The 23,435-nt window shown below is 44.4% G+C and overlaps 1 protein-coding gene and 1 non-coding gene across 9 annotated transcripts in view; both read left to right on the forward strand.

Moving 5' to 3' along the window:
- KIF3B (kinesin family member 3B) overlaps positions 1-10,958 on the forward strand; it is a 38,129-nt gene extending 27,171 nt beyond the window's left edge. For 7 of the 8 annotated variants that reach the window (XM_055544748.1, XM_055544746.1, XM_055544751.1 and 4 more), the window contains 4 exons: positions 3,539-3,652; positions 4,322-4,427; positions 6,494-6,672; positions 7,235-10,958. In XM_055544748.1, the coding sequence (XP_055400723.1) occupies positions 3,539-3,652; positions 4,322-4,427; positions 6,494-6,672; positions 7,235-7,331 (496 nt within the window). In that variant the 3' untranslated portion in view covers positions 7,332-10,958. The remainder of the gene's footprint in view (positions 1-3,538; positions 3,653-4,321; positions 4,428-6,493; positions 6,673-7,234) is intronic. The other variant, XM_055544754.1, reaches the window with a different exon arrangement.
- A 439-nt stretch (positions 10,959-11,397) lies between these two features.
- On the forward strand, positions 11,398-11,470 carry TRNAE-UUC (transfer RNA glutamic acid (anticodon UUC)). The gene has a single exon. It is a non-coding gene; the product is annotated as a tRNA-Glu (tRNA).
- Positions 11,471-23,435: the final 11,965 nt, after the last annotated feature.

Consider the following 23,435-nt stretch of genomic DNA (forward strand, 5'->3'; position numbering starts at 1 on the left):
CATATTATATGAATATTCCACATTTTATTTATCCATTCATCAGTTGATAGACATTTGGGTTGTTTCTGCTTTTCAGCTATAGTTAATAATGCTGCTGTGAACATTTGTGTCCAAGTTTAATTGTGGACTTAACATTTTTAGTTCTCTTAGGTTATCCAAGAGTCTTACGGATTTAGGTCTTACATTTAGTCTATGATCCATTTAGAGTTAATTTCTTATATGGTCTCAAGTATGGTTCCAAATGCACTCTTTTGCATGTGGACATTCAGTTGTCCCAGCACCTTTTGTTGAAAAGTGTCTTCTCTCTTTGTCTTTGCATCCTGTTGAAAATAAGTTGGCCACAGTTGGAAAGGTTTGTTTCTGTACCCTCTGCACTCTTATTCTGTTGAACTGTATGTCTGTCATTATGCCAGTACCACACTGTCTTATTATTTACTGTAGCTTTGTAGTAAGTTTTGAAATGAGAAAATGTGAGTGCTCCAATATTTTGTTCTTTTTCAAGATTCTTTTGGCTATTCAGGGTCTCGTGTATTTCCATATAAACTTTAAGATCAGCTTCTCAATTTCTGCAAAAAAAAACCACAGTTGAGATCTTGATCAGAATTGTGTTGACTCTATAGATCAATTTGGAGAGTATTGTTATCTTAACAGTATTAAGTATGCTGATCCATGAACATGGGATGTCTTTCCGTTTATTTAAATCTTCTTTAATTTCTGTCATAAATGTTTGTATTTTTCATTGCATAGTCTTTGCACTTCTTTTGTTAAATTTATACCTAAGTATTTTATTTTTTTGATGCTATAAGGAATTGTTTTCTTAATTTTATTTTCAGAATGTTTATTCTGAAGCTACTGTGTCAATTAAAATTGATTTTTGTGGGTGTAATGATATATTTTCACCTAACAAAATTAACATAGTTTCTTAGTATTCTCTCATGCCCTACCCATATTTGGATTTTCTTGGTTTATTTGTATTAAGATCTACATAAGGACTATATATTACATTTAGTTATTATGTCTGTTACACTTATCTTAATCTGGAGCAACCCCTTTCCTTTTTAGAAACTTTTTTTCATAACTGTATTGTTGAAAAGGCTGGGGCAGTTAGCCTAGAGGAATATACCACATTCTGGATTTGTCAGTCTGCTTCTTCTTCATGGTATCATTTAGCTTGTGTCTCTATCTTCCTTACTTTCCTTTAACTGAAGGTGAACTCTGAAGGACTGGTTCTTAACCTTGATTACACACATAAATCTTCGGAGGAGTTTTTAAAAATAGTGACGCTTGGGTCCTACCCAAGAGATTCTGATTTCACTCGTCTAGGTAGTGGTCCTTAAACTTTCAGTGGGTACCAGTTCATCTGAAGGGCTTGATAAATGTGGATCGTTGGGCCCCACATCCAGAAAATCTGATTCAGTACATCTGGGGTGGGGCCTGAGCATTTGCATTCACAAGTACCAGCTGTTGTTTCTGCTGGTTTTTGAGCACACTTTGAGAATCACTGATCTCTCACGAGGTCTGACTAAGATATCGTAAGTGATATGAATGTGCAGCCTGGCTTAAGAACCATTGAGCTAATGGTTTCAGCCAACAATGATCTTTGTGTAACTCCATTATTTCATTAGGGGTTTAGAAAAAATTTTTTTTTAATATCAGTTCTTCCACTTCATTTGCTCAAAGTTTTCTTTAAAGAGGAACTTTTCATTGAGAAGGAAATGACAGTCCACTCCAGTATTCTCGCCTGGGAAATCCTGTGGACAGAGGAGCCTGGTGGGCTACAGTCTGTGGGGTCGCAGAGAGTCAGACACAACTCAGCAACGAAACACAACTGCAGCAACGAAGACTCAGTGCAGCCAAAAATAAATAAAGAACTTTTCAAAGAGATTCTTCTAATGATTAAGTTGTAAATTTGGGAAGGAGCCCTTAAAATTAAATACATGTTTTAGTCCTCTTGCTAGGCATGTACACCTAGAAAAAAGGTCAGAACAAAATATGTCAAAATATCTACTTCTGAGTACTGAAATTGTGTGTAATTGTATTTCTCATATTTTCTTTTCTTTAAAAAAAATTTTTTTTTCGCCCTGCATAGAATGTAGGTTCTTAGTTCCCTGACCAGTGATCGAACCTGCACACCCTGCCTTGGGAGGTCAGGGCGTTCACCACTTCACCACCAGGGCAGTCTCACGTTTTCTAATGTATAAATAAGATCTTTAAAATCACACAAAAAAAGAACCCCAAATACATGAAAAATCATTTCTTAAATAGTCAAAGAGAAAATGTCATCTCTTCAAATTATTTTTTTTAAGGAAGTAATTTTCATTGTTCTGTCTCTTCTTCATATCTACTGAATAAACAGCAAGCCAGCCTGATTCTCATAGTCCCCTCGACCTCTGTGGTGTTTGTTTTCTGTGTCTCCCATGTTCACACCCTGTTGACATTGTTCTGTCCTGAGGTCTGGAAGGCGTGCACTCAGAGAAGGGCAGGAGATAGTCGTCACCATGGAGAGACACAGCTCAGCGGGTTCCAGTTTCATTGTCTGCCGTGTTCCCTGAGTGCTTCTCAGGCAGAGACTCTTCTCAGGAATGGTCTTCATTCGCAGGGGTCTAAGGGGCTGAAATGCATCTTGTTCTCTTCTTTGTTCTGGTGATTAGAATGTGGAGTTTTCCACCTTGGGCAACAGTCCATAGGATTGGAGGAAGGCATTTGAAATTGTAATCTGTTTTCAGCATTTTGGAAATTAAGGAGCAGGTTTAGCAGTACCAGTGGCCCTCCCCCAAGTACTTAGCACAAGTTCACTGCAGCATAGCCCAGACATTGCCTTCCTCTTTATTTTTAAAAATTATTTATCTATTTGCCTCAAAAACTGTGGGATCTTAGTTCCCTGACATCAAATCCAGGCCCCTTGCATTGGAAGTGTGGAGTCTTAGCCAGTGGACCACCAGGAAAGTCCCTCCCTTCCTCTTTAGTCCTTCCACCTCCTCAAGCTGCTACTCCTTGGGGATAAATGACCTTTCCATATTTCTACGATAGCTGCTGCTAAGTTGCTTTAGTTATGTCCGACTCTGTGCGACCGCATAGACGGCAGCCCACCAGGTTTCCCTGTCCCTGGGATTCTCCAGGTAAGAACAGTGGAGTCGGTTGCCATTTCCTTCTCCAATGCATGAAAGTGAAAAGTGAAAGTGAAGCCGCTCAGTCGTGTTCGACTCTTAGCGACCCCATGGACTGCAGCCTACCAGGCTCCTCTGTCCATGGGATTTTCCAGGTAAGAGTACTGGAGTGAGTTGCCGTTGCCTTCTCCATTCCTACGATAGACCTGCCAGCATACCTAAGAGTGTTTCTCTGTCTCAAGCAGGGGCCAGTGTCATTCATGTCTGTACCCCAGCTCCTAGTATGATCGTAGTCCCGTTGTACCTGCTCAGTAGGTGTTGGTTGAGTGACTTGGCCCTTACCTATTACTTGCTTCATGTGGGACCAGATAGCCAGCACTCCATTCTTGTTCTTTGTCCATCTATTCACCTGTGTATGTGTGCTCTTACAGGCATCTTATTATAGAAAACTTCATTCCTCTGGAAGAAAAAAGTAAAATTATGAATAGATCCTTCTTCGATGAAGAGGAAGATCATTGGAAATTACATCCTATAACCAGACTGGAGTAAGTCACTATTGACTTGTAATGTGGGAATGGGGTGGGCTAGAATGTTGATAAGCTGGAGTTGGCCAGAGGAGAATGGTAAAATGCAGTCTGATTCCTTTAAACTTGGAACCAGTTGCAGCTGTGACTTTGTGGCTGCTGTAAGTTCATGAGGTAAACGTTGGGTGATGAGTGTGGTATTAGGAATTGGGAAACATTATCATAGTGAACTAATGGCCTTTCAGCTTCCCCAGATGTCCAGTGAAGTGTGCCAGGCCAAGGGAGGGGCAGTACATAGGTGTTATCTTATCTGTCAGTCTGACTGTGTGGAGGATTCTCAGTCTCTGTCTGGATCCTGCTGGAAAGATGAGAGAAGTCTGCCAAGGATGTGGGATTGGGGAGTGTGGACACCTCAGCTTCATGCCTGCTATCTAAGAACTGGATGATGACTCAGAGGCCCTCCAGCTTGAAAGATGCATGATGCTCACACGTGAATCAGAAAGCAATTCAAGCAGAAAATATAGGCAGCTCCCGCCCCATTTACATGTCAGCCCTCAGTCCAGGGAGTTTCCCATTTCAGGTTCTACCTAAAGGAGGCTCAGAATTTTCTGAGTGCTAGTTCCACAGTCCCCATCCTGGGACTGTGGGACACACTCTGGCCTGGGTCTTGAGCACACAGTCCATTTCCAGGAACCAGCAGATGATGAAACGGCCAGTCTCAGCTGTGGGATACAGGAGACCGTTGAGCCAGCACGCAAGAATGTCCATGATGGTTCGTCCAGACGTTCGATACAGGGTGAGAAGATTGTACTCATGTTTCTCTCCTCTCTGTCCTGGAGGAGTTTAAATTTATGTAAACGCTTTGACCCGTCTGCAAAGTCACAGTTTGTATCCTGACACTTTTAAGAGGGACCTGAGGATAGCTACGTTAATAACAATTATAACAAGTAATATGTATGATTAATGAATCATAAATAACAAGGTAAAACAGAACGAGATTTAGAAAATTAGGACTAGGGAAGGAGAGAGTACAAACATACTGTAGTCCATGTGGCCAGTACACATTAATAGTGAGTTTCAGAATGGCCTTGTGGGGAGACGGGAAAGAAAGATGTCTAATGACAGGAGATGGAGGTTTGTAAAAGAACTTGCGGTCCTTCCGTTTAACAGAATATGTGTGGGTCATGTAGTTATCTGAAGTGACATAGTTGATAACTAGTTAATGACCCAAGCATATTTTACAGTAAAAATACCAGACAGGCTTCTGTCTATAAGCACTGGCCACGCGCCAGGCACTGTACTCGGCGCTTTGCTGCTCTGTCTGATTGAGCCCTCTCACTCTGTGCGGTCAATCCTGTGGCTTAAAAGTTCAGGTAGCTGGTAAGTGGATGAGCCAGGAGATGCAGGTATTGTTCAGCTATAGAACAATTGGTCCTGAAAGCGCATATATGAATTAAAAAATCGGGTGCAAAGTAAATCAAAATGTGGACTGGTAATTGCTGGTTAATGGAAGCACATTCATTTAAAATTTTCTTCTTTTTGCTTATCTGTATTTTTTATAACCATCCATGGGGAATCTCTACTATATTTATTTATTTAGGCTGCACTGCATGGCTTATGGGATCTTAGTTTCCCCGACCAGGGTTGGCACCTGGATCACAGCAGTGAAAGCACCAAGTCCTAGCCACTGAGCCACCAGGGAATTCTCTGAATTACTTTTATGATGAAAGCTTGTCATTTAAAAATTTTAAGATGTTTTTGAGTCTCCTTTGGCAGCCAGAGCAAGGCAGATTAGGACTAATTAACTCTTCAAGCACTGTTCTTCCTGGCACTGAGTTATTCTGAATAAGGAAAACAAAAGCAAAAAAGAGGTTATCAGATGTGGCTTTATGTTGTGGAAGATGAGGGATGTGTCAGGGATGTCCTCAGAAGCATTTTTCTAGCAGTTTCAGAGGGTGCATATCTTGCCAGTTTATTTCATGTCTTCAGCCTAAAAACATGATTTTAAAGCCAACAAATCAAATACATGGGTTTCCAGGGGGCTTACCTTGATCCAGAGATAGAATTTCAAGCAGTGGCTCTCAGATGATTTTTAGCAATGGACCTGCTCCATTGAGAGACATGTTGTACAGTATCTCGATATATAAAATTGATCAACGGAGCCACTCCATTCTCTCCCCTAACATCCCAGCTGGTTTCCCTCACACCCCCGCCAGGGCCTTGGGGCTTGAACTCCACTGAGTGGAAGGAGCTAGAGGGGAAGATGTGGAGCCATGGGTGTTCTTCCCTCGTCACCCTCGGCTTGGTGTTTAGGGGCTAGGAAAAGGCCCACCGCAGAATATCAAGTGACAGAATCTATCTACAAGGCCAGTTATGAGGCAGACCCTGGTCTGATTTTCAAAATCTGATAACAAGCACATATACTGCCCCCTGCACATACTACATATATGCCCCATACCTGCCTCCTTCCATCTACAGCCAGAAAATTCATCAGAGCTGCTGTAGGTATGGAGATTATTGATGACTACGATTTTCTTTTGCATATCTTTTTGTATTTTTATACTGTCTGCAATAAATAAGTTGTACTTAATTTATTATTTTCTCTTGATTATTCCCCTTAGGGTGCAATACACATTCTTTTTGTTTTTTAAAGGAAAATGGAGAAAAGCATAGAAAGTAAAATAAAAGTCATCTGAAGTGGCACCAGGAAAAAAGTTATAAAACTGCATCGCTTTTTTTAGACAGATCCTTGGTAGGCTTTGAGTAGCAAGCAATCCGAGGTTCTGTTCCTGGGTTTAGATTGTTTGAAGTCCTTTTGTCTGATTGGATGCCATCCTAGCTGTCTTGGCTCTGCTTCTGCAGGCAGAAAACATCATGCTGCTGGAGCTGGACATGCCCAGTCGGACCACCAGAGACTACGAGGGCCCTGCCATCGCCCCCAAGGTCCAGGCCGCATTGGATGCGGCTCTGCAGGATGAAGATGAGATACAGGTGGATGCGTCATCCTTTGAAAGCACTGCACATAAGAAAACCAAGGCCAGGTGAGTGGCTTTGGGGACATGTTTGAACAAGGACAGATGAGGGGAGAGGGTAGCAAATGTGCTTGTTTATCACAGAACTAAGTGGCAAAGCCCGAGTTAACCTCGGTCTGTCTGCATCCACAGCCCAGGCTCTGAACCTCAATTTAAATAACCAGCCACTTAATTTGGTGCTCAATTAGAAATCCTGTCTTATTAAATTCCGGATTAGAAGTTTAAGGAAAATAACTGAGTGCAAAGCCAAAAATGGAAGGAATTTTACCTGCATACTTAGTTTTTTTGTTTTTCCTTCTTACCAATTTGGAGAAGACAGTCAAGATGTAATTTTAATGGAAGAACAATTGCTGAGAATCAGAGTCCCTCCCTGAGGTGTCATCCGTCCATTGTCGGGTCATGTTGGCTATCTGAGAGGGTCACGTTGTGCCAGTCTCTGGTGGTTTTACAATTGAAAGTCCATTAGGCAAGGCCACTCTGAGACATAATGGCCATTGATGGGAAGGGAGGCTTATCTGCATCAGAGACAGTAATGGGATGTGTAATGGACATATGTGCTTGACTCTTGCAGGCCTAAAAGTGGAAGGAAGTCGGGCTCCTCCTCCTCTTCCTCAGGAACCCCCGCATCTCAGCTTTATCCACAGCCTCGGGGGCTAGTTCCAAAGTAAAGCCACTTCCCCCTCTCCCAGGTTACAAACAGCCTTGCCTTCTGGGAGAAGAGACAAGCAAAAACCTGCAGAGAGGACTTGACCCCAAACTCAGAACCATTCCCCTGGGGAAAAGCAATGGCCTCTTCACCGATGAACCAACTTAATCTGGTTGAACATGCTGGTCGTAAGATGGCACTCAGCTCCTCTAGGACTTGTCCTTTAATTAGCATCTCAGAACTGCCTGGATAAGGTAAAGTGTGATAGCTGGAGTGGAAAGCAAGAGAGTGACCGGTGACCTTGCTCCCCTTCTCCCTTGCCACCTCCTCTCCTTTTCCTTGCTGTCCCATCCTCTCCCCTGTACTTTTCTAGCCTGTTCTTTATACTGGGCTCCCTTCTTGTTGAACAATAGGGCAAAATCAGGAGTCACCTCAGCAGACCAACTCTTTGGAGCCTCAGGATAAAGTGGCAATGAGTCTGAAAAGCGTAAGTCCTAGAACTTGAGCAGGTGCTCGTTCTTATAGGTAGAAAATGAGAAATCTCATTTGGAGCTAAGCCTCTGAGGGGCACGGTCCATGCACCTCATTAAGAAGTGGATCTGCTTTTGGGATCTGCTGAAGGAGCAGATATTTTCCAAGGAAGCTGCCAACTTCTGCTCCAGAAGGATTCCATGTCAGAAGCAATAGAAATAACACTTCCTCTGCCTCCTTGGAGAGTTTAGGGAAACAGCTTCTTTAGAACCTCAAAACCATGACCATCTTATCCAAGACGTGAATCTGTAAGCTGATGCCATGTCCATACGCCGTGTCACTTTGCTCTTTATTGGTCACCATCTATTCCCATGCACATTCTCTGAGCGAACCTGCCTGGGCCCATGTTCTGCAGTGGGCCTGTATTTTGGGCAAAGAGAGGCTGTCTCTGCCTTCTCTGATGGGACCAGAGCTGGGGGCACGAGACACAGAGAAGCACTTCTGCATCCCCTGTTTTGTTCCATCCTTGCATAGAGAGCATTGGGGTGACGAGGTAGGTGCCAAGATGGTGTCGTGAGGCTCGGTGCAGTGGCAAAGGAAGATGTGACAGCTGGAGCGGCAGAGGAGTCCTGCCTGCCTCCAGCAGAAGACTCACCGAATCCTAGAACTGAGGCTCCCCCCAGGCAGAGCCCGGGGCGGTAGCGAGGCATGGCCGTGTGATTGAATAGTTCAGAGGAGTTAGGAGTTCCCGTTTACGTATACTGGTTTGGTTTGTAAGTTTTAGTTCTCTGTATTATTGAAATTCAGAATTTGGCTTTATGTTGGTCATTAGGTGGATGTTACTCATTCCCCCCACCATGAGAAACTTATAAGTGTGTGTGGGTGTGCAAGCACAGTGGTGCCTATGTTCTTTGAATGTGTCGTGTGTGTCTGTAAGAGAGAGAGACCAAGAACTTGCCTGACTTTAGAAATACACTAATGTGCAGTTGTTGCCTTTGTCTGTATTAAAGGCCCGCTGAATGACTAATCCAGGCTGGAAGCTCCCACGTGGGGGTCTGAGTCCACGAGCCAAGCCTGAGGGGACAATATGTGTCCCTAGTCGGCCACACCGGCGCACCTTGCTGGCACCGTGCCTCGGGAAGGTGGCGACTCAGTGGGCCTTGAGTTATATTTTTAACTCAGCTGCTCAGTTCCCAGGGCACATTTCTGGATCAGAACCCGTGGGAAAGAGGAGGTACCGAGTGCAATGTCTTAGCGTCCTGCAAATGGAGATCGGTCGTCTACCAGCTTATCTCCTGCTTAGTAACCATTCTTTCTGAACCCAGGGCCCTTTTCAGCAATTCGTGGAGCATAATGGAGGCATCTCTCTTCTTTCTCGGGATCAAACTCTGTTCTTTATTATTTGCTAACAATGTCCCTGTTTGAACAGGAACCATATGATGGGGTGGGTAGCCTAAGATGGTGACCTGCTGGTTACACCTGTCTCTTGCACTACATTTCCTTGAAGCTGAACAGAATCAGACCTGAATCTGATCTGTAGGCTAAACATTTCCATCTAGGAAGTCTGAGAATTAAAAATTGCAGATAACCCTGTAGCTGAATACGGATGTCTCAAGGTGACTGTTCTGACCATGGGTGGTTGAATGACCATGGAACTTTTCTAAGAAGGCAAAAGAAGTAAGCCAAGTTGACAGGCAGGGTCATGAAAACAGGCCTGCCTTGTACTCAGCTGTGTTCATCTGGTGGTCTGTGAAATGAAGAAGAACACTTGGCTGGAGGTTGAGTCTCCGTTGCTTTTCTTCTCTCAAAATGGATCCGATAAATATTCAAATAGAGGAGCGTGTCCTGCTGCCACCAGGAAGCTGCTGCTTTGGGCCATGAATTGAGCCAAAGGTGTAGACCTACCAAGATGACCGAGGGACCAGGTTTTTATTGTCTGTAGTCATGCTAGAATGTTTCAAGCCCTCTGAGCACCTTCACATCAGCAGCAACTAATGATATCTGGCAGCAAGGCCCCAGGATCTAATAAGCTCATCCGAGAGGAGTTTGAGACAAACGTGCAACTGCCCGCAGGAATGTATCTGGTTTCAGATTTCAAATCCCGTGTCTCCCAGGCCCCTGGATTCAGAACTCAAGGCCACAAATCAGAGGCATGAAGCACTTTCTTAAGACTCCACCCTGACGTTGGATGGCTCCCCGTCGAATGCCTGCATGCTGCTTGAATGGCACCACCCGCATCTCCACGACCACGGGCGTCAAGAGAGTTGCTCAGCTCCGGCGTGGGCCACGCTCTACTTCTCCTGTGTGACTCTTGTAAGTGCCCCTTCACTGAATGTAGAATCGTTGCCAAGTTTGTGAGAAGTGTCCATTCCCGGTCAACGTGGGATATCAGTCCAGCCTCACATTTCCCACTGGAGGTCAAGGCTCGGTGTGAACACCACCTTGGGCCATCTCAGCACCATCAGTGGACGAAAATGGGGCTGCTAATACACTCTAAAAGCCATAATCAGAATGCTCAAAAGGACCTGGATAAACAGCGGGCCTGGCTACTGTCTGTCGTGCAGGGTTGTGTCTTGCACTGTTTGGAAATCTGCCCCCGCTCCTCCCTGCCTTCGCTTCCTGAATGAAATGCTTCTGAGGTTGTTTATGAAAGTGATCCTGGGGCAGGCAGGAGGCAGTGGGCTTTATGGCTCCTTGGAGTTACTGTTGATCTTGACCTTCTCTTTGGCTACCTTTAGACAAAGAATATGCCAATACTTGGGGCTCTGAGTTTTATAGTCAATATTTATTTGTATCATCTCTTTGTCTAGGAATGTAAAAGTGACTCTAAACTAAGATGTGTAATAAAAATCAGATTTATTGTACCTCCAAAAAGGTGTCCTCATAAATGACTGATGCTTCTGAGAATGACATGCTGGTGGCTGACACACCGCCAATTTCTTTTAAGCATTTGTATGTTTCTAGTGGAAGGAGGGTGGGGGTGGGACATGGAGACTGAGTTGGAATGCTGGCATTTAAAAAATATAGCAGCAAGGTAAAGGGACATGGAATGAAAGAGTGACAAAAGAATGCTTTTTGTGGTTTTCCATGGAAGTTCCTAAGACAGGCATGAAATTACTTTTAATTTCTGTGTTTTGTTTTTTAATGTTTCTTTACATTTATTATATACTTCAGAATATACATTTTTTAACAAAAATATTTTGTTATTTACTATCAAGAAAAAATTACCAGAAATGAGTGACTCATTGGTCTTATGGTTTCTTATGTGCTCAGGCCTGCTGGAGTGTCTCCCGCCCCAGGATGGAGTGGGGGTCATGTACCCTGTGTGAGGAGTGGAGACTCAATAGAAGGAGCTCAGACCCTGGACTCTGAGCTTGGCTTGAATCCTGCTAGTGCCTGTGCTTACTAGCTGTGCAACTATGAGGGTTTTAGTTTTTCTCTCTAAACCTTGGTGTGTGTGTGTGTGTGTGTGTGTGTGGAGGAGGGGTCCTTGTCTGTAAAACAGGGTCATAATCACACCTGGAAGGGCCACTGTAAGGATTAGCATTGCATTTAAAGCAACAAGTACACAAGTATGTGGATGAAAGCAGACATTTTCAAATGTGGTTATTGGGAGTTCCCTGGTGGTCCAGTGGTTAGGACTCCGCACTTTCACTGCTGAGGGCCTGAGTTCGATCCCTAGTTGGGGAACTAAGATCATACAAACTGTGATGCGATTCCCTCATACCCCCAAAGCCCCCACCCCACCCCCACCACCCCTAAATAATAAAATTATTTGGTTAGTGCTATGACAGGGCCCTGGGTTCAGAAGACACCATGAACAATTTGTATCCTAAGAAACTAGAGGCTAGTACTGGGTATATTATGTTCAGAAACCCCTAGGCCTCTATAGAAAAGCGGCTAATCACTTAACAAATACATGTTGAGTATCTCCTCTGTGCCATGCTGTTCCAGGAACTGGATATAGAGATGTGAGCAACACAGTCCCTACCCACACACAGCTTGTGCTTGCATGGGAGAGGGAGGTGGGGTAATGCTAACCAAACGCACCTGAACGTATAATAACCAATCATGACAAATGTCATGAAGTGATATTATAAGAGAGTAATAGGAGCCTGATTTGGATTAGGTGAATAAAGAAGGGAAGGGCTTTCTGAAGAAATGGCATAAAGTGAGATCCAGAGGACAGAGTTATTGGGACAGGAATAAAGAAAGAAATTTGTTCAAAGAGGGGACAGCATCTGTGAAAGCCTCATGTAACAGCTAGGATTTCATGGGGAGGTATCTGCAGTCCTTTTCTACTCTCACTAGGGGGAAGCATGCAAAGCTACCATAAAAAAGATTATAGTATAGGACTTTAAAAATAGGTATACCAACAAGAAAGGGAAAGAACACAGGACAGTGGTTTATGTGATTAGGCAAATGATCCTTAACTCTTCAGAAGGTGCCCTCAAACTACATGTAACGTCCCTATAGTCCCCTTTCTTTCCCAAAAGAGTTGAAAATCATAGGTTAGCCTAGCCTACATAGTTAACTATTTTAGAATAAAATCAAAACTCATTAGCCAGAAAGCAAGGGTTCAAAGTGTGATCTGAAGAATTATGAGTGTGTTCTTGACAGTGACAGAGCTCTGGGTCGGTCAGGGGCTAACCTATCAGGGGAGGTGCAGGGCAGGGTTGCTGAGCAACTTGGAAATTCCTGCTGACTCCCCAGGTTGTCTTCTCATCTTCTGGATTGTTTCAAGGAAAAAAAAACAACCAAGGAACTACTCAAACCTCGTGTGACAGAGTAAGAAGTATATAGTTGGTTTTTGTCCCCCAGAAAACGTCTACAACCCCTGAAATTTCCTTAATGATAAGAGTAACTTTTGGTGTTTCTAACAAGCCCCTTTCAGCCACACCAGAGCTTAGGCTAACAAAGTGACCTATGGATAGCTTCGGGGTGGAGGTTGGTTGCCAGAGGAACCGATCATGTGATTGATTAGTGTTGGAACTTTCAGCACCCCTCCTGACCTCCGGTAGGGGAGAGGAGCTGGAGATTGAGTTAATCACCGGTAGTCAATGATTCAGTCATTCCGGCCTGCCTAATGGAACCCATCCATAAAAGCACCTGAATGATGGGGGTTTGGAGCGCTTCCAGGCTGGTAAACTCACGAAGGTGCCGGAAGGACGGCGTGCCCGAAGAGGGCCAGGAGGCTCCATGCCCTCCCCTGACCTGGCACTGTGCAGTTCTTCCATTTGGATGTTCCTGAGTTGCATCAGTAAAACAGTAATGGTAGTTAAAGTGCGTTCCTGCGTTTCTGTGAGCCATTCATTCTAGTAATTATTTAACCTGAGGAAAGGATTGTGGAAACCCTCGGCAGTTACAGCTGGTCATAGGTCCAAGTGGCAACCTGGAACATTGGACTAGCCTCTGAAGCCGGGGGCAGTCTTGTGGGACCAAGTCCTTAAATACTGGGAGTTAGTGTCAGTATTGAAAATTGATTTGCAGGACACCCTTTTGGTGTCTGGAGAATCAGACTTATTGGGTAGAGGGAAAAAAAAAACCCATGCATTTCATTGTCAGAAGTACTGTGACTAAAAACCGTTGACCTTGGAAACTGTTTTGAACTTCACGCTGACAGTCTGTCTCGGGGCGCGTGATTTTGGCAGGCCCTCTTGCACTAGAGTTGCCATCGGATTGAAGTTTACCCTGAGAATCTGGTCTCCGAGGACCATGCGGTGGTCACATCTGCCAACAGGGTTGTCAGTGGCGTTTATCAAGGACGTAACCGTAGCTCTCACAGCTGCTCCTGTTTCATCCTCTGTATCAGCAGTCTGTGGTTAACCGTCCCCCGGTGCTTCAGTTAGGCGAGCTGACTGGGGATGGCTTTGGGGGTGGGGAACGGGCAGAAAGAGAGGTGGCTCACCCGCATGGCTAGGGACGGTGCCACCCACAGGAACTTGTGGAATGCTCGCGAGCACCAGGTGTCTTGCTCTGCCCTGGAGACAGAGAGGAGTAACATGTACTCCAGCCCTTCTGAGGCGGGGGGAGAGAGAAACAGGATGAGAGAAACAAGTCTCAGAACGGTGATTCAGAGTGGTTAGGACCTTCTAGAAGGCCAGTCTCCTCCCCTCATGCCGCTCTCCCAGACCTCCTCTTGGTGCTTGGTAATGCCAAGCGCTTACAGGCCATGATACCTTTGCGTGTGCTGTGCTCTGTTTCTGGTAATTTCTCCCCACTCCTGCTTGGTTCACTCATACTCATCTTTCAGATACTCATTTAATGCCATCTCTTCTAAGAAGCCTTCCTCAACCACTCATTCTGGTTTCAGATGAGTGGTTTCACCCCGTCTCAACCTGGCTGTGCAGTGTCTCTCACTGAAACGTGTTTCCTTCTAAGCCCTTTCCCCAACTTGCACTGTTTTTGTTTGCCGTGGTCTCCCCCCACTAGGCTGTAAGTTCCCTGAGGGCATGTTGTGTTGTCGTCTCCAGCTTGACACTCTGATGGGTCAAGTGGTAGGGTCAGTGCTGACACCCGCAGCTCAGAACAGAGTGTTTTCTGTCAGAGGAAAGGGTTGGTGGGACAGAAGGGGTGGAAAAAGACTTCACAGAGGAGGGGTGCTCCTGCAGAATGGGCAGGGTAGCACCCTGCTCCGAGTAGGAGGGAAGGGCATGGCAGACAAAGACAACAACATGGACAGCACAGGGAGGATGTGCTAGAGTGAGGGAGCAGACTGTGGGAAGGGGCTCAACTCCACGGCACAGCCTGAAGACAGAGGGTCGGCCCTTGGAGGCTTTTTTGGTGGATGTTGTGTGTGTTTGAGGGAGTGACGCCCAGTCCTACCTACACTCCAGGCATTTTCTCCTTAAGCCAGCCTCTCCTGCTCCTGTTTCTCACCGAGATAACAGGAAGCAGTTTTACCAAGCACTGCTTTAAGTGTGCCTGCTGTTCACACAGGTTTTCTGGGCTCAGTTGGCAAACTCCATTCTGCAAGGAGCTTTCCCTGGCACAGCTCAGAACCCAAGGAATTTCAAGGGTTGACTGTGACTCAGTTCCCTTGGAAATGGGGCTGAGGCATTTTTCAAAGCAGTAGAATGGAAGATGGTGCCTTTGCTACGTTTAGGAACAGAAATTAAACTTCTGCCATTGGTTTTGAAATTTATCTTCTTTGGCCAGTGACCACAAGATTTACCAAATGCTGTTCAACACTCTATGCCAGATGTCAAGGGCTACATATGACTCAGGGCCCTGCCCTTCCGGAGCTCCCAGTCTGGTAGGGAATTATCATCCCGCACAAACGCATACGTTTCAAAGTGATCAGTGGTTCAGATACAGCACTCACGGAGTGCAGTAGGGGGGTTGTAGACTTTTCATTGCGCAGTGTGTTAAACGTGGTGATGAGTCATTTTTGCTTGATCTGGGGCAGTGAGAGGAGCCAGTACTTTAGTGTCAGATCCTTTCTCATTTTTTGAGTGTCTACTATGTGGGGGCAATTTTCTAGTCGCAGGGACCCAGGATGAAGCTCCTGCTCCCAGGGATGGCCCCGCAGGACAAGGCAGGGCAGGGGTGAGAGAGAGACGAGCAGGGGTTGGTGGCTGGCTCAGGCTGGGAGGCCAGCCCGGGCTTCTGTGCAGCATGTTTTCCATTTGAGCAGAGCCCCGAATGAAACTGGGGAACAAGCATGGGTTTCCAGCACCAGGACCAAGAGTATTCCAGGGAAGAGGAACCAAGGTGCAGAGGCCTGGAGGCTGGGGTGTGTTTGAGGACAAGTGTGGCTGGCAGGCAGGGACAGGTGGGGAGGGGGGCAATGCTGAATTGTAAATGAATTTTATTTTTAGATCACTGGAGGCTTTTAAGCAAAAGAGGGAAATCTGACAGGAATGCTTTAATAGGATCCCTCTGGCTGCTCTGTGGAGAACAGAGGAGCAAGAGCAAGGGGAGAGGAAAGGGACTGCGTAGAAGGGGTGTGGTGGTTTGGAGAAGAGGGGGTGGCTTGGACCAGGCAGTGGGAGCCAGTGGGGAGAAGTGGGAACACGCCTTAGGATATACGCTGATTGCTGATAATTGTATGTGAGAAGTGAGAGAAAAGACGAGGCAACAGCGGTTCCAAAGTTTTCCAAAGTTTTTGATCTGAAGCTGGTGGAAATTCCACCCCTGCCACTTCCTTCCATGCCCCCCCACTTTAAGATAAAAGGCGATATTAAGATATAATCCCCCTACCGTGCATTTTACCCATGAAAGTGCATATAATTCATTGGTTTTTAGTATATTCACAGTTGTGTAATCATCCCCTATCAATTTTAAAACATTTTCATCACCCCCAAAATACCCATTAACTGCCACTCCCTGTTTCCTCCCCACCACACAAGCCGTAGGCAACCACTAATTGACTCTGTCTCATCTGTCCAGTGCTCAGAGCTCCAGTTTCCTCCTCTGTAACTTCACAGGGTGATTGTGAGGTTGAAAAGAGAGCATGAAGAGAAACAGGACAGCATGCCTAATAGTTGCCAGGCAGAATGGCCTTGGCCTTCATAAGTGCTCTGGAAATCCCAGCTCTCCCCCACTGCTCGCCATCTTGCTGAGGCATCGTGGCCAGGGGTGAAAAGCATGGGCGCTGGGCCCAGACTGCTGGATTCTGAATTCTGAACCCACCACTGACAGGCTGTATGATTATTGCAAAGGTTTTTAACCTCCCTGGGGCTTCAGATTCCTCAACTGCCATAAAGGCATCATAGCAAGTACTTCCTAAATTGCTCGGAGTCAAACCATGCGAAGCACTGGGAAGAGCGCCTGGTGTGTAGCAGCAAGCGCTCAGGGAGGGGTCAGTGTTGCAAGGCTGTTATCATTATTAAGTGAGGAGCAGGCAGGTGGCAGCTTCCAACATTGAGGCCAACTGGACATTTCTGAGTCCAGGCAGTTGCAGGGGTAATGGAGAGAGATCATAGATTTATTTTTAGTCTTGTCCTCATGTGGGATCTCTACTTTTGGAAAAGTCACTTGTCCCCTCTGAGCCTCAGGTTGCCCATCTGTAAAATGGGGGCAAAAGATCTTACCTCATGGGTCTCTGTGGAGGATTCAGTAACCTGTTCAGTACTAAGCACTGTTTTGAACACAACAGGGAAAAAAAGCATGCTTCCCTAGAGCTTGTGTGGAGCTAGTAGAGAGAGACAGCAAGTAAATATTAATCATAAAGACAATAGTAATCATAATACATTAAAAATACATGAATAAGAAAGCAGAGATGTAACACACCTGGCGCCGGGCATGAGGCAACCTTCTGTCCACGGAAGCTGTTGTGATTATTATAGGAAAGCACTTTGAAACCGTGGACAGCGCTGTATAGAGGTGGTTCTCCAGGTGACTGCAAGCATGTTGCCTTCATCCAAGCCTACCCTCATCTCTGCTCAATTAAATTTCACTCAGCCTCCAAGGCCCCTTTCGAGTTGCCTGGTTGAAATGTCTCTCATGGCAGAACGTTCTTTTTCCCTCCCTTCAGCTGGCATTAACTGAATGCCACTTTGGGCCAGTCCCGATGCTCAGGCTTTTGCGATGAAAAACCTGGGAGAGGTGTGGTCAGCAGCGTGAAAGGAAAGGCCCACAGCACTCTGTGCTACACTGTGTTGAAGCCTGGCACCTTGGTTTTAGTGTGCCAGGGGAGAGCCCAAGGCTTCTGAACTCAGTGATCAAATTAGCAGATAAATTAAGACTTCTCAACATTCTTGTTTAAATACTTCATTGTAAAAGTAAACACCTGCATTATGGTCAAATGCATAATCTCTGTTTCAGCATTAAGTGTGAAAGTGTTAGTTGCTAAATCGTGTCCAAGTCTTTGTGATCCCTGTAACCCACTAGGTTCCTCTGTCCATGGAATTCTCCAGGCAAGAATACTGGAGTGGGTAGCTATTCCCTTCTCCAGGGGATCTTCCTGACCTGGGGATCGAAGGGTCTCCTGCATTGCAGGCAGATTCTTTACCATCTGAGCCACCAGTGAAGCCCCATTTAGGCATGATGATCTAACCAAAGAGCTACAAGATAGAGATGTAAGGACCTGTGGAGGAGCAAAGACTTCAGGGCAAAAAAATTCTCAAGGTGTAGACAGTATTCTACCAGATAAGCAGGAAATGTGGCATATTGGAACAGAGAGGTTTTGGAGCTGGGCTTCCCAGGCAGCGCAGGGATAAAGAATCCACTGGCCAATGTAGGAAATGCAAGAGACGTGGGTTTGAACCCTGTGACAGGAAGATCCTCTGGAGCAGGAAATGGCAACCCACTCCATTATTCTTGCCTGGAAAATTCCATGGACAGGCCATTTCCTTCTCCAGGGCATCTTTCTGACCCAGGAACCAAACCCCGGTCTCCTGCATTGCAGGCAGATTCAAGAGTCATATATAATTAAAATATTAATAATTATTATTTATTAGTAACAGTATAGCATTATGGAAAGAGTTCTTGTGTCAGCCAAGCTCTTGTGTCAACACAAGAGACTTGTATTCAGATCCTGACATCCCCATTTCAAGTTGCTTAAACTTTCTGAGCACTGGATTGTCTCCCTTTTCTGTGAAATGAATAATACCTTCCTTGTAGGATTGACATAAATGTGATAATAAGTTCCTAGGTTGTATAATAAGTGCTAAGTGCCATTTTAAAATCAAAATACAGAAAGCTTTATTGAATATTCTGATTATAAAAATCATATATTCTGATGATAAAACATTGAAACAATACAAAAACATTTAAGAAAATACTTACATGTCACTGGAAATTCCATTTCCTATAGCTGATGGCAAATTTTTTAGGTATCTCTTTATGCAAACTCTTAGTTTGAGCTTTATAATATACATGGGTCCACAGCACACACCTGTCCTGCTTTCACTCAATAATATGTTGTACACATATGTTCAGTTGATAAATATAGATTTCTATTTTCATTTTTAATTGCTTCCTAGTAATCTATTGTGTGAATCACCAGAATTTATTTAATACTATAGATGATCATCGGAGAAGGCAATGGCACCCCACTCCAGTACTCTTGCCTGGAAAATCCCATGGACGGAGGAGCCTGGTAGGCTGCAGTCCATGGGGTCGCTAAGAGTTGGACACGACTGAGCGACTTCCCTTTCACTTTTCACTTTCATGCATTGGAGAAGGAAATGGCAACCCACTCCAGTGTTCTTGCCTGAAGAATCCCAGGGACGGGGGAGCCTGGTGGGCTGCGGTCTGTGGGGTCGCACAGAGTCAGACACGACTGAAGTGACTTAGCAGTAGCAGCATAGATGATCACTGAAGTAATTTCCAGATTATTTTCTGTTTTATATAACACTGTATTTTTTTTTGGCTGCACCATGCAGCACATGGGATCTTAGTTCTCCAACCAGGGATCAAACCCTACAGTAGAAGCAAGGAGTCCAAAGCACTGGACTGCCAGGGAAGTCCTGATACAATACTGTATTAAGCAACCTCATACGTAGATGGTTGTTCACTTGTTTAATGTCCTTCCTGGGATAAATCACTGTAAATGAATGACTAGCCAAGAATTTTCCCATTATAATTTTGTTCCATTTTGGTAAACTGCCTCCCAAAGTAGACTATATGAATTTGTGCTTCCACCAGCATAAATTGTGCCCACTTCCATACAGCCTTGTTAATACTAGGTTCTGCCAATCTTTTTGATTTTTGCCAGTCTGACCTGTTGAAAAACGGTGTCTCAATTTTGTTTCTATCTGTGGTTACTAATGAAGTGGAATATATTTTCAAGTATTTATTTCCATTTGTGATTCTCCTTTTGTTAATTGCCTGTTTAGGCCATTGTTATTTGATGATTTTTCTATTCAGGTGTTTCCTATTGACTTTTTAAGAACTCTGTCATGAATATGACAGATATTTTCCTCCACTGCATTGGCTGTCTTTAACCTTGTCTGTGGTGTATTATTGCCGAATACAAATTTTTAATTTTATGAAGTCAAATCTTTTTTTTTTTAAGTCAAATCTTGACTTGATTTTACTTGATGGATTAAAAAAAAAAGTTTTAAACATGTTTAGACATACTTCCACTTCCAGATGATAAAAACAGTCACTTGTTTATTTCTACCCAAAAAAGAAACAAATTTCATTGTTTACATACACCTCTTTGATCTAAGAGGTGAAATTTAGATTTAAGGAGAGAGATAGAGCTCCAACTTAATTTTTCTCCAAATGGCTACCCAAACGTCCTGTTCTGTTTATTGACTTCCATCTTTTCTCCACCAGTATGACATGTTATTTTTACTGTGGCACTGCAATTCCTTATACATTTGGCTCTATTCCTATACTCTGTTCAGTTTAATGGGTCTGTCAGTTCATTTTTCAAAATGGCACTCTTTTAGTTGGTGTAGTAGTAGTAGTGAAAGTCACTCAGTCGTGTCCGACTCTTGCGACCCCATGGACTGTAGCCCGCAAGGTTCCTCTGTCCATGGGATTCTCCAGGCAAGAATACTGGAGTGGGTTGCCATTTCCTTCTCTAGTTGGTGTAGGTACATTTTAATATTTGGTAGAACAAGTCCCAACTCATCCTCAAACTTTTCTTGGCAATAGGGCAGTGGAGTGGAGTGGTTAAATTCACGGAGTTTATGTTCATTCAGCCAGCCTGAGCTTTATAATTTACTCATTTATTTATGGCTGAGCTGGGTCTTTGTTGCTGCACGTGCTTTTCTCTAGTTGTGGCGAGCAGGGGCTACTCTCCAGTTGCAGTATGCGGGCTTCTCCTTGCAGTGGCTTCTTTTGTTGCAGAGCACAGGCTCTAGGGTGCTCGGGCTTCAGTGGTTTCAGCACGTGGGCTCAGTAATTGAGGCTCCCAGGCTGTAGCACACAGGCTCAGTAGTTGTGGCGCACCATCACGTGGGATCTTCTAGGGAACAGGGATTGAACCTGTGTCTCCTGCATTGGCAGGTGGATTCTTGACCACTGAGCCACCAGGGACAACCCAGCCAGAGCTTTAATCCCAGGTCAATCACCCACAAGCTGTGTAATCTCAGGCAATTTTTTTTTTCTCTCTGAAACTCTGCTTCTTCATCTGTCCAAAGTTAATTCTAACAGTATCTACTGTGTTTTTGTGAGGATGAGATGAAATGATGCATAGCAAGTCTGGCACATGGTAAATGGTCAGTAAATGTTCAGTCTTTTTGTTATGAAAAAGATGCATCTGTTTTTCCAGTTGAATTTTAGGATCACTTTAACAATCAAATCTTCCCGGGATCTTGATTGGGATGACATTTACTTGATATACTAATTTTCAGATAACGAATGTCGACATGTTATAGCGTTTTCCAGTCCGAGGCAAGTTGTGCTCTTTATGGGTACGAGACTTTATGCTCCTTGGAAGAGTTTATAGTTTTCTTCATATAAGAGGTGCGATTTTATGTTAACTTTATTTCCAGGTGATATAAGTTTTGTTGTCATTTTGGTGAACGTGAATTCTTTAGTACATAAGAAAGTTATTCCCTTTTTAAATTGAGAGGTAATTGACATATAATATTAGTTTCAGGTATATAACATAATGATTCTGTATTTGTATATATTACAAAATGATGACCAGAATAAGTCTAGTTAACATCTCTCACCATATGAGGGTCTAGTTAACATCTTTCACTATATGATTCATCTTTTTTCTTGTGATGAGAACTTTTAAGACCTATTCTCTTAGCAACTTCCAAATATACAATACAGTATTATTAACTGTCGTCGCCATGCTATGCCTTATATCCCCAGGACTTATTTTATTGGAACTTTGTTACCTTTTGATCACTTTTACCCATTTTGTCCACCCTGCCTCTGGCAACCACCGGTCTGTTTTCTATATCTAGTCATTCATTTTTAAATGTTTATGTTGCACCCAAAGTAGCTATAACTGTTGATGTGGGGAATAATTTCTCCCTGCACAGTATCAGCTTTGAGACATTCCCTTCTCTCAGCTCTGGGAGCACCCCAGGTTTCCATCCCTTGGTTTTCTGTCACTTGAAATCCATCTCTCTGATGCAGAAACTGTGTCTAATTGGGCTGTTAGTCCCCAGGGCTCAGCACAGGGCTTGTATCGGTACAGATTTACCAATGCCAATTAAAGAAGGTGCCCCATGCTGTATTACTCTTTTCTGGAATAGAAAAGCCTCTCTTCTAGGACACAGGGCAGGGCAGCAAATTGGCCGGCAGTCCCTGACCTCATCTGGCTGACAGTCTAATTTGGGAGCAGACATTGAGGAAGTCATCATTAGGGTCAAGAGTGAATTACATTAAATATTTTTCCTCATTACATTTTGAAGGGAGTTTTGGGTGCTATGGGAGTGTAAAGGACTTAGTTGAGTAGAGCAGCAGGAAAAGCCTTGCTGAAGAAATATTCCAGGAGCAGCCCAGGATGACTCTGCACCCAACATGTTCCCTCTCCAGGGCAGACTAGTGTTAGCACCCAGGCCTCCTTGAATAAATCCATTCAGCAAAGAGCATCTGCTCTGTGTCAGGTCCTATGCTGTTGGGTCTGGGGCCATAGGGTTGGGTAAGAGCCAGTATCTGAGCTCTAATCAGAGCTCTGTTGATTCTTGGGAGTTACAGGAGACAATTAGAACTCCTCAGCATGGGCATCTATCTCCTGTCTCTCCCTCACGCCCCCTACTAGGTCCCAGCCCACCTCTTTGACCTCGTCTTCTCCTGCCCCACTGAACTGCTAGCCCCCCTCGCCAACTGAACACACTTGCACTTTCACACATGTGGAGGCTGCCATCCCCTGCGCCCATCATATTCACTGTCACTTCTACAAAGAATTCCCTTGAGCCTCTCCTTTTTTCTCTCGGCATTCAAGAACCAGAGTATCACCACCTCTGTGAAGTCTGCCCTCCCAGAGTTTCTTACTGAATCCTTGTCCAAAATTGATGGTCGTGTATAGTTATGTTTCCATGTGTATGATCCCATCAGACCAGGGGGGCCCTCAGAGTCAGTGACCTTGACTCTGTCTCTCTGGTGGGAACTAATATACAATGGATCACTTAGGAACTGCAATTAAAATGGGGTCAGAGAAAGGCAACTTCTATAAATAAAAGGGCAGAGTACAGAAAGAAGAGAAGGGGTGGGGTTAGTTAGCTTAGAGCAGTGGTTCTGAACCTAGGGCTCTGAGAGCAGAGGAGCAAGCTGGCAGAGTGTGAGCCATGTGCAAAGCTGGGCTGTGCTCAGTCGCTCAGTCATGTCGGACTCTGCGACCCCATGAACTGTAGCCCGCCAGGCTCCTCTGTCCATGGAATTTTCTAGGCAAAAATAATGGAGTGGGCTGCCATTTCCTTCTCCAGGGAAAGCTGGGTTACTTGTGTTTCAATCCTGGCTCTGGCATGTTAGTATAGCTCCATGAGGTGGGACAAGTGGTTTTATTTCTCTGAGCCTTCAAGGAAAGGTGAATACTATGATTAGTATTACCATGTTGGCTTCAGAGGGTCTGGACACATGTTAAAATTCTATAAAGAATTTTGTTTAAAAACAGAATTTTGTTTAAATAGGTATAAGTTTTTCTGGAAGGATGGTTCCTTGATTTTTAAATTTCACAAAATGTACAAGCTAAGCAGGAGGAAGGCATTTTCTTAGTTGTCTATTGCTATGTATTGCTGTGTATCAGATGACCTCAGAATTTAGGGAGTTAAGACAATGAACATTATCTGACCAA

The sequence above is a fragment of the Bubalus kerabau genome, chromosome 13, assembly GCF_029407905.1.
Source record: "Bubalus kerabau isolate K-KA32 ecotype Philippines breed swamp buffalo chromosome 13, PCC_UOA_SB_1v2, whole genome shotgun sequence".
Classification (NCBI taxonomy): Eukaryota; Metazoa; Chordata; class Mammalia; order Artiodactyla; family Bovidae; genus Bubalus; species Bubalus kerabau.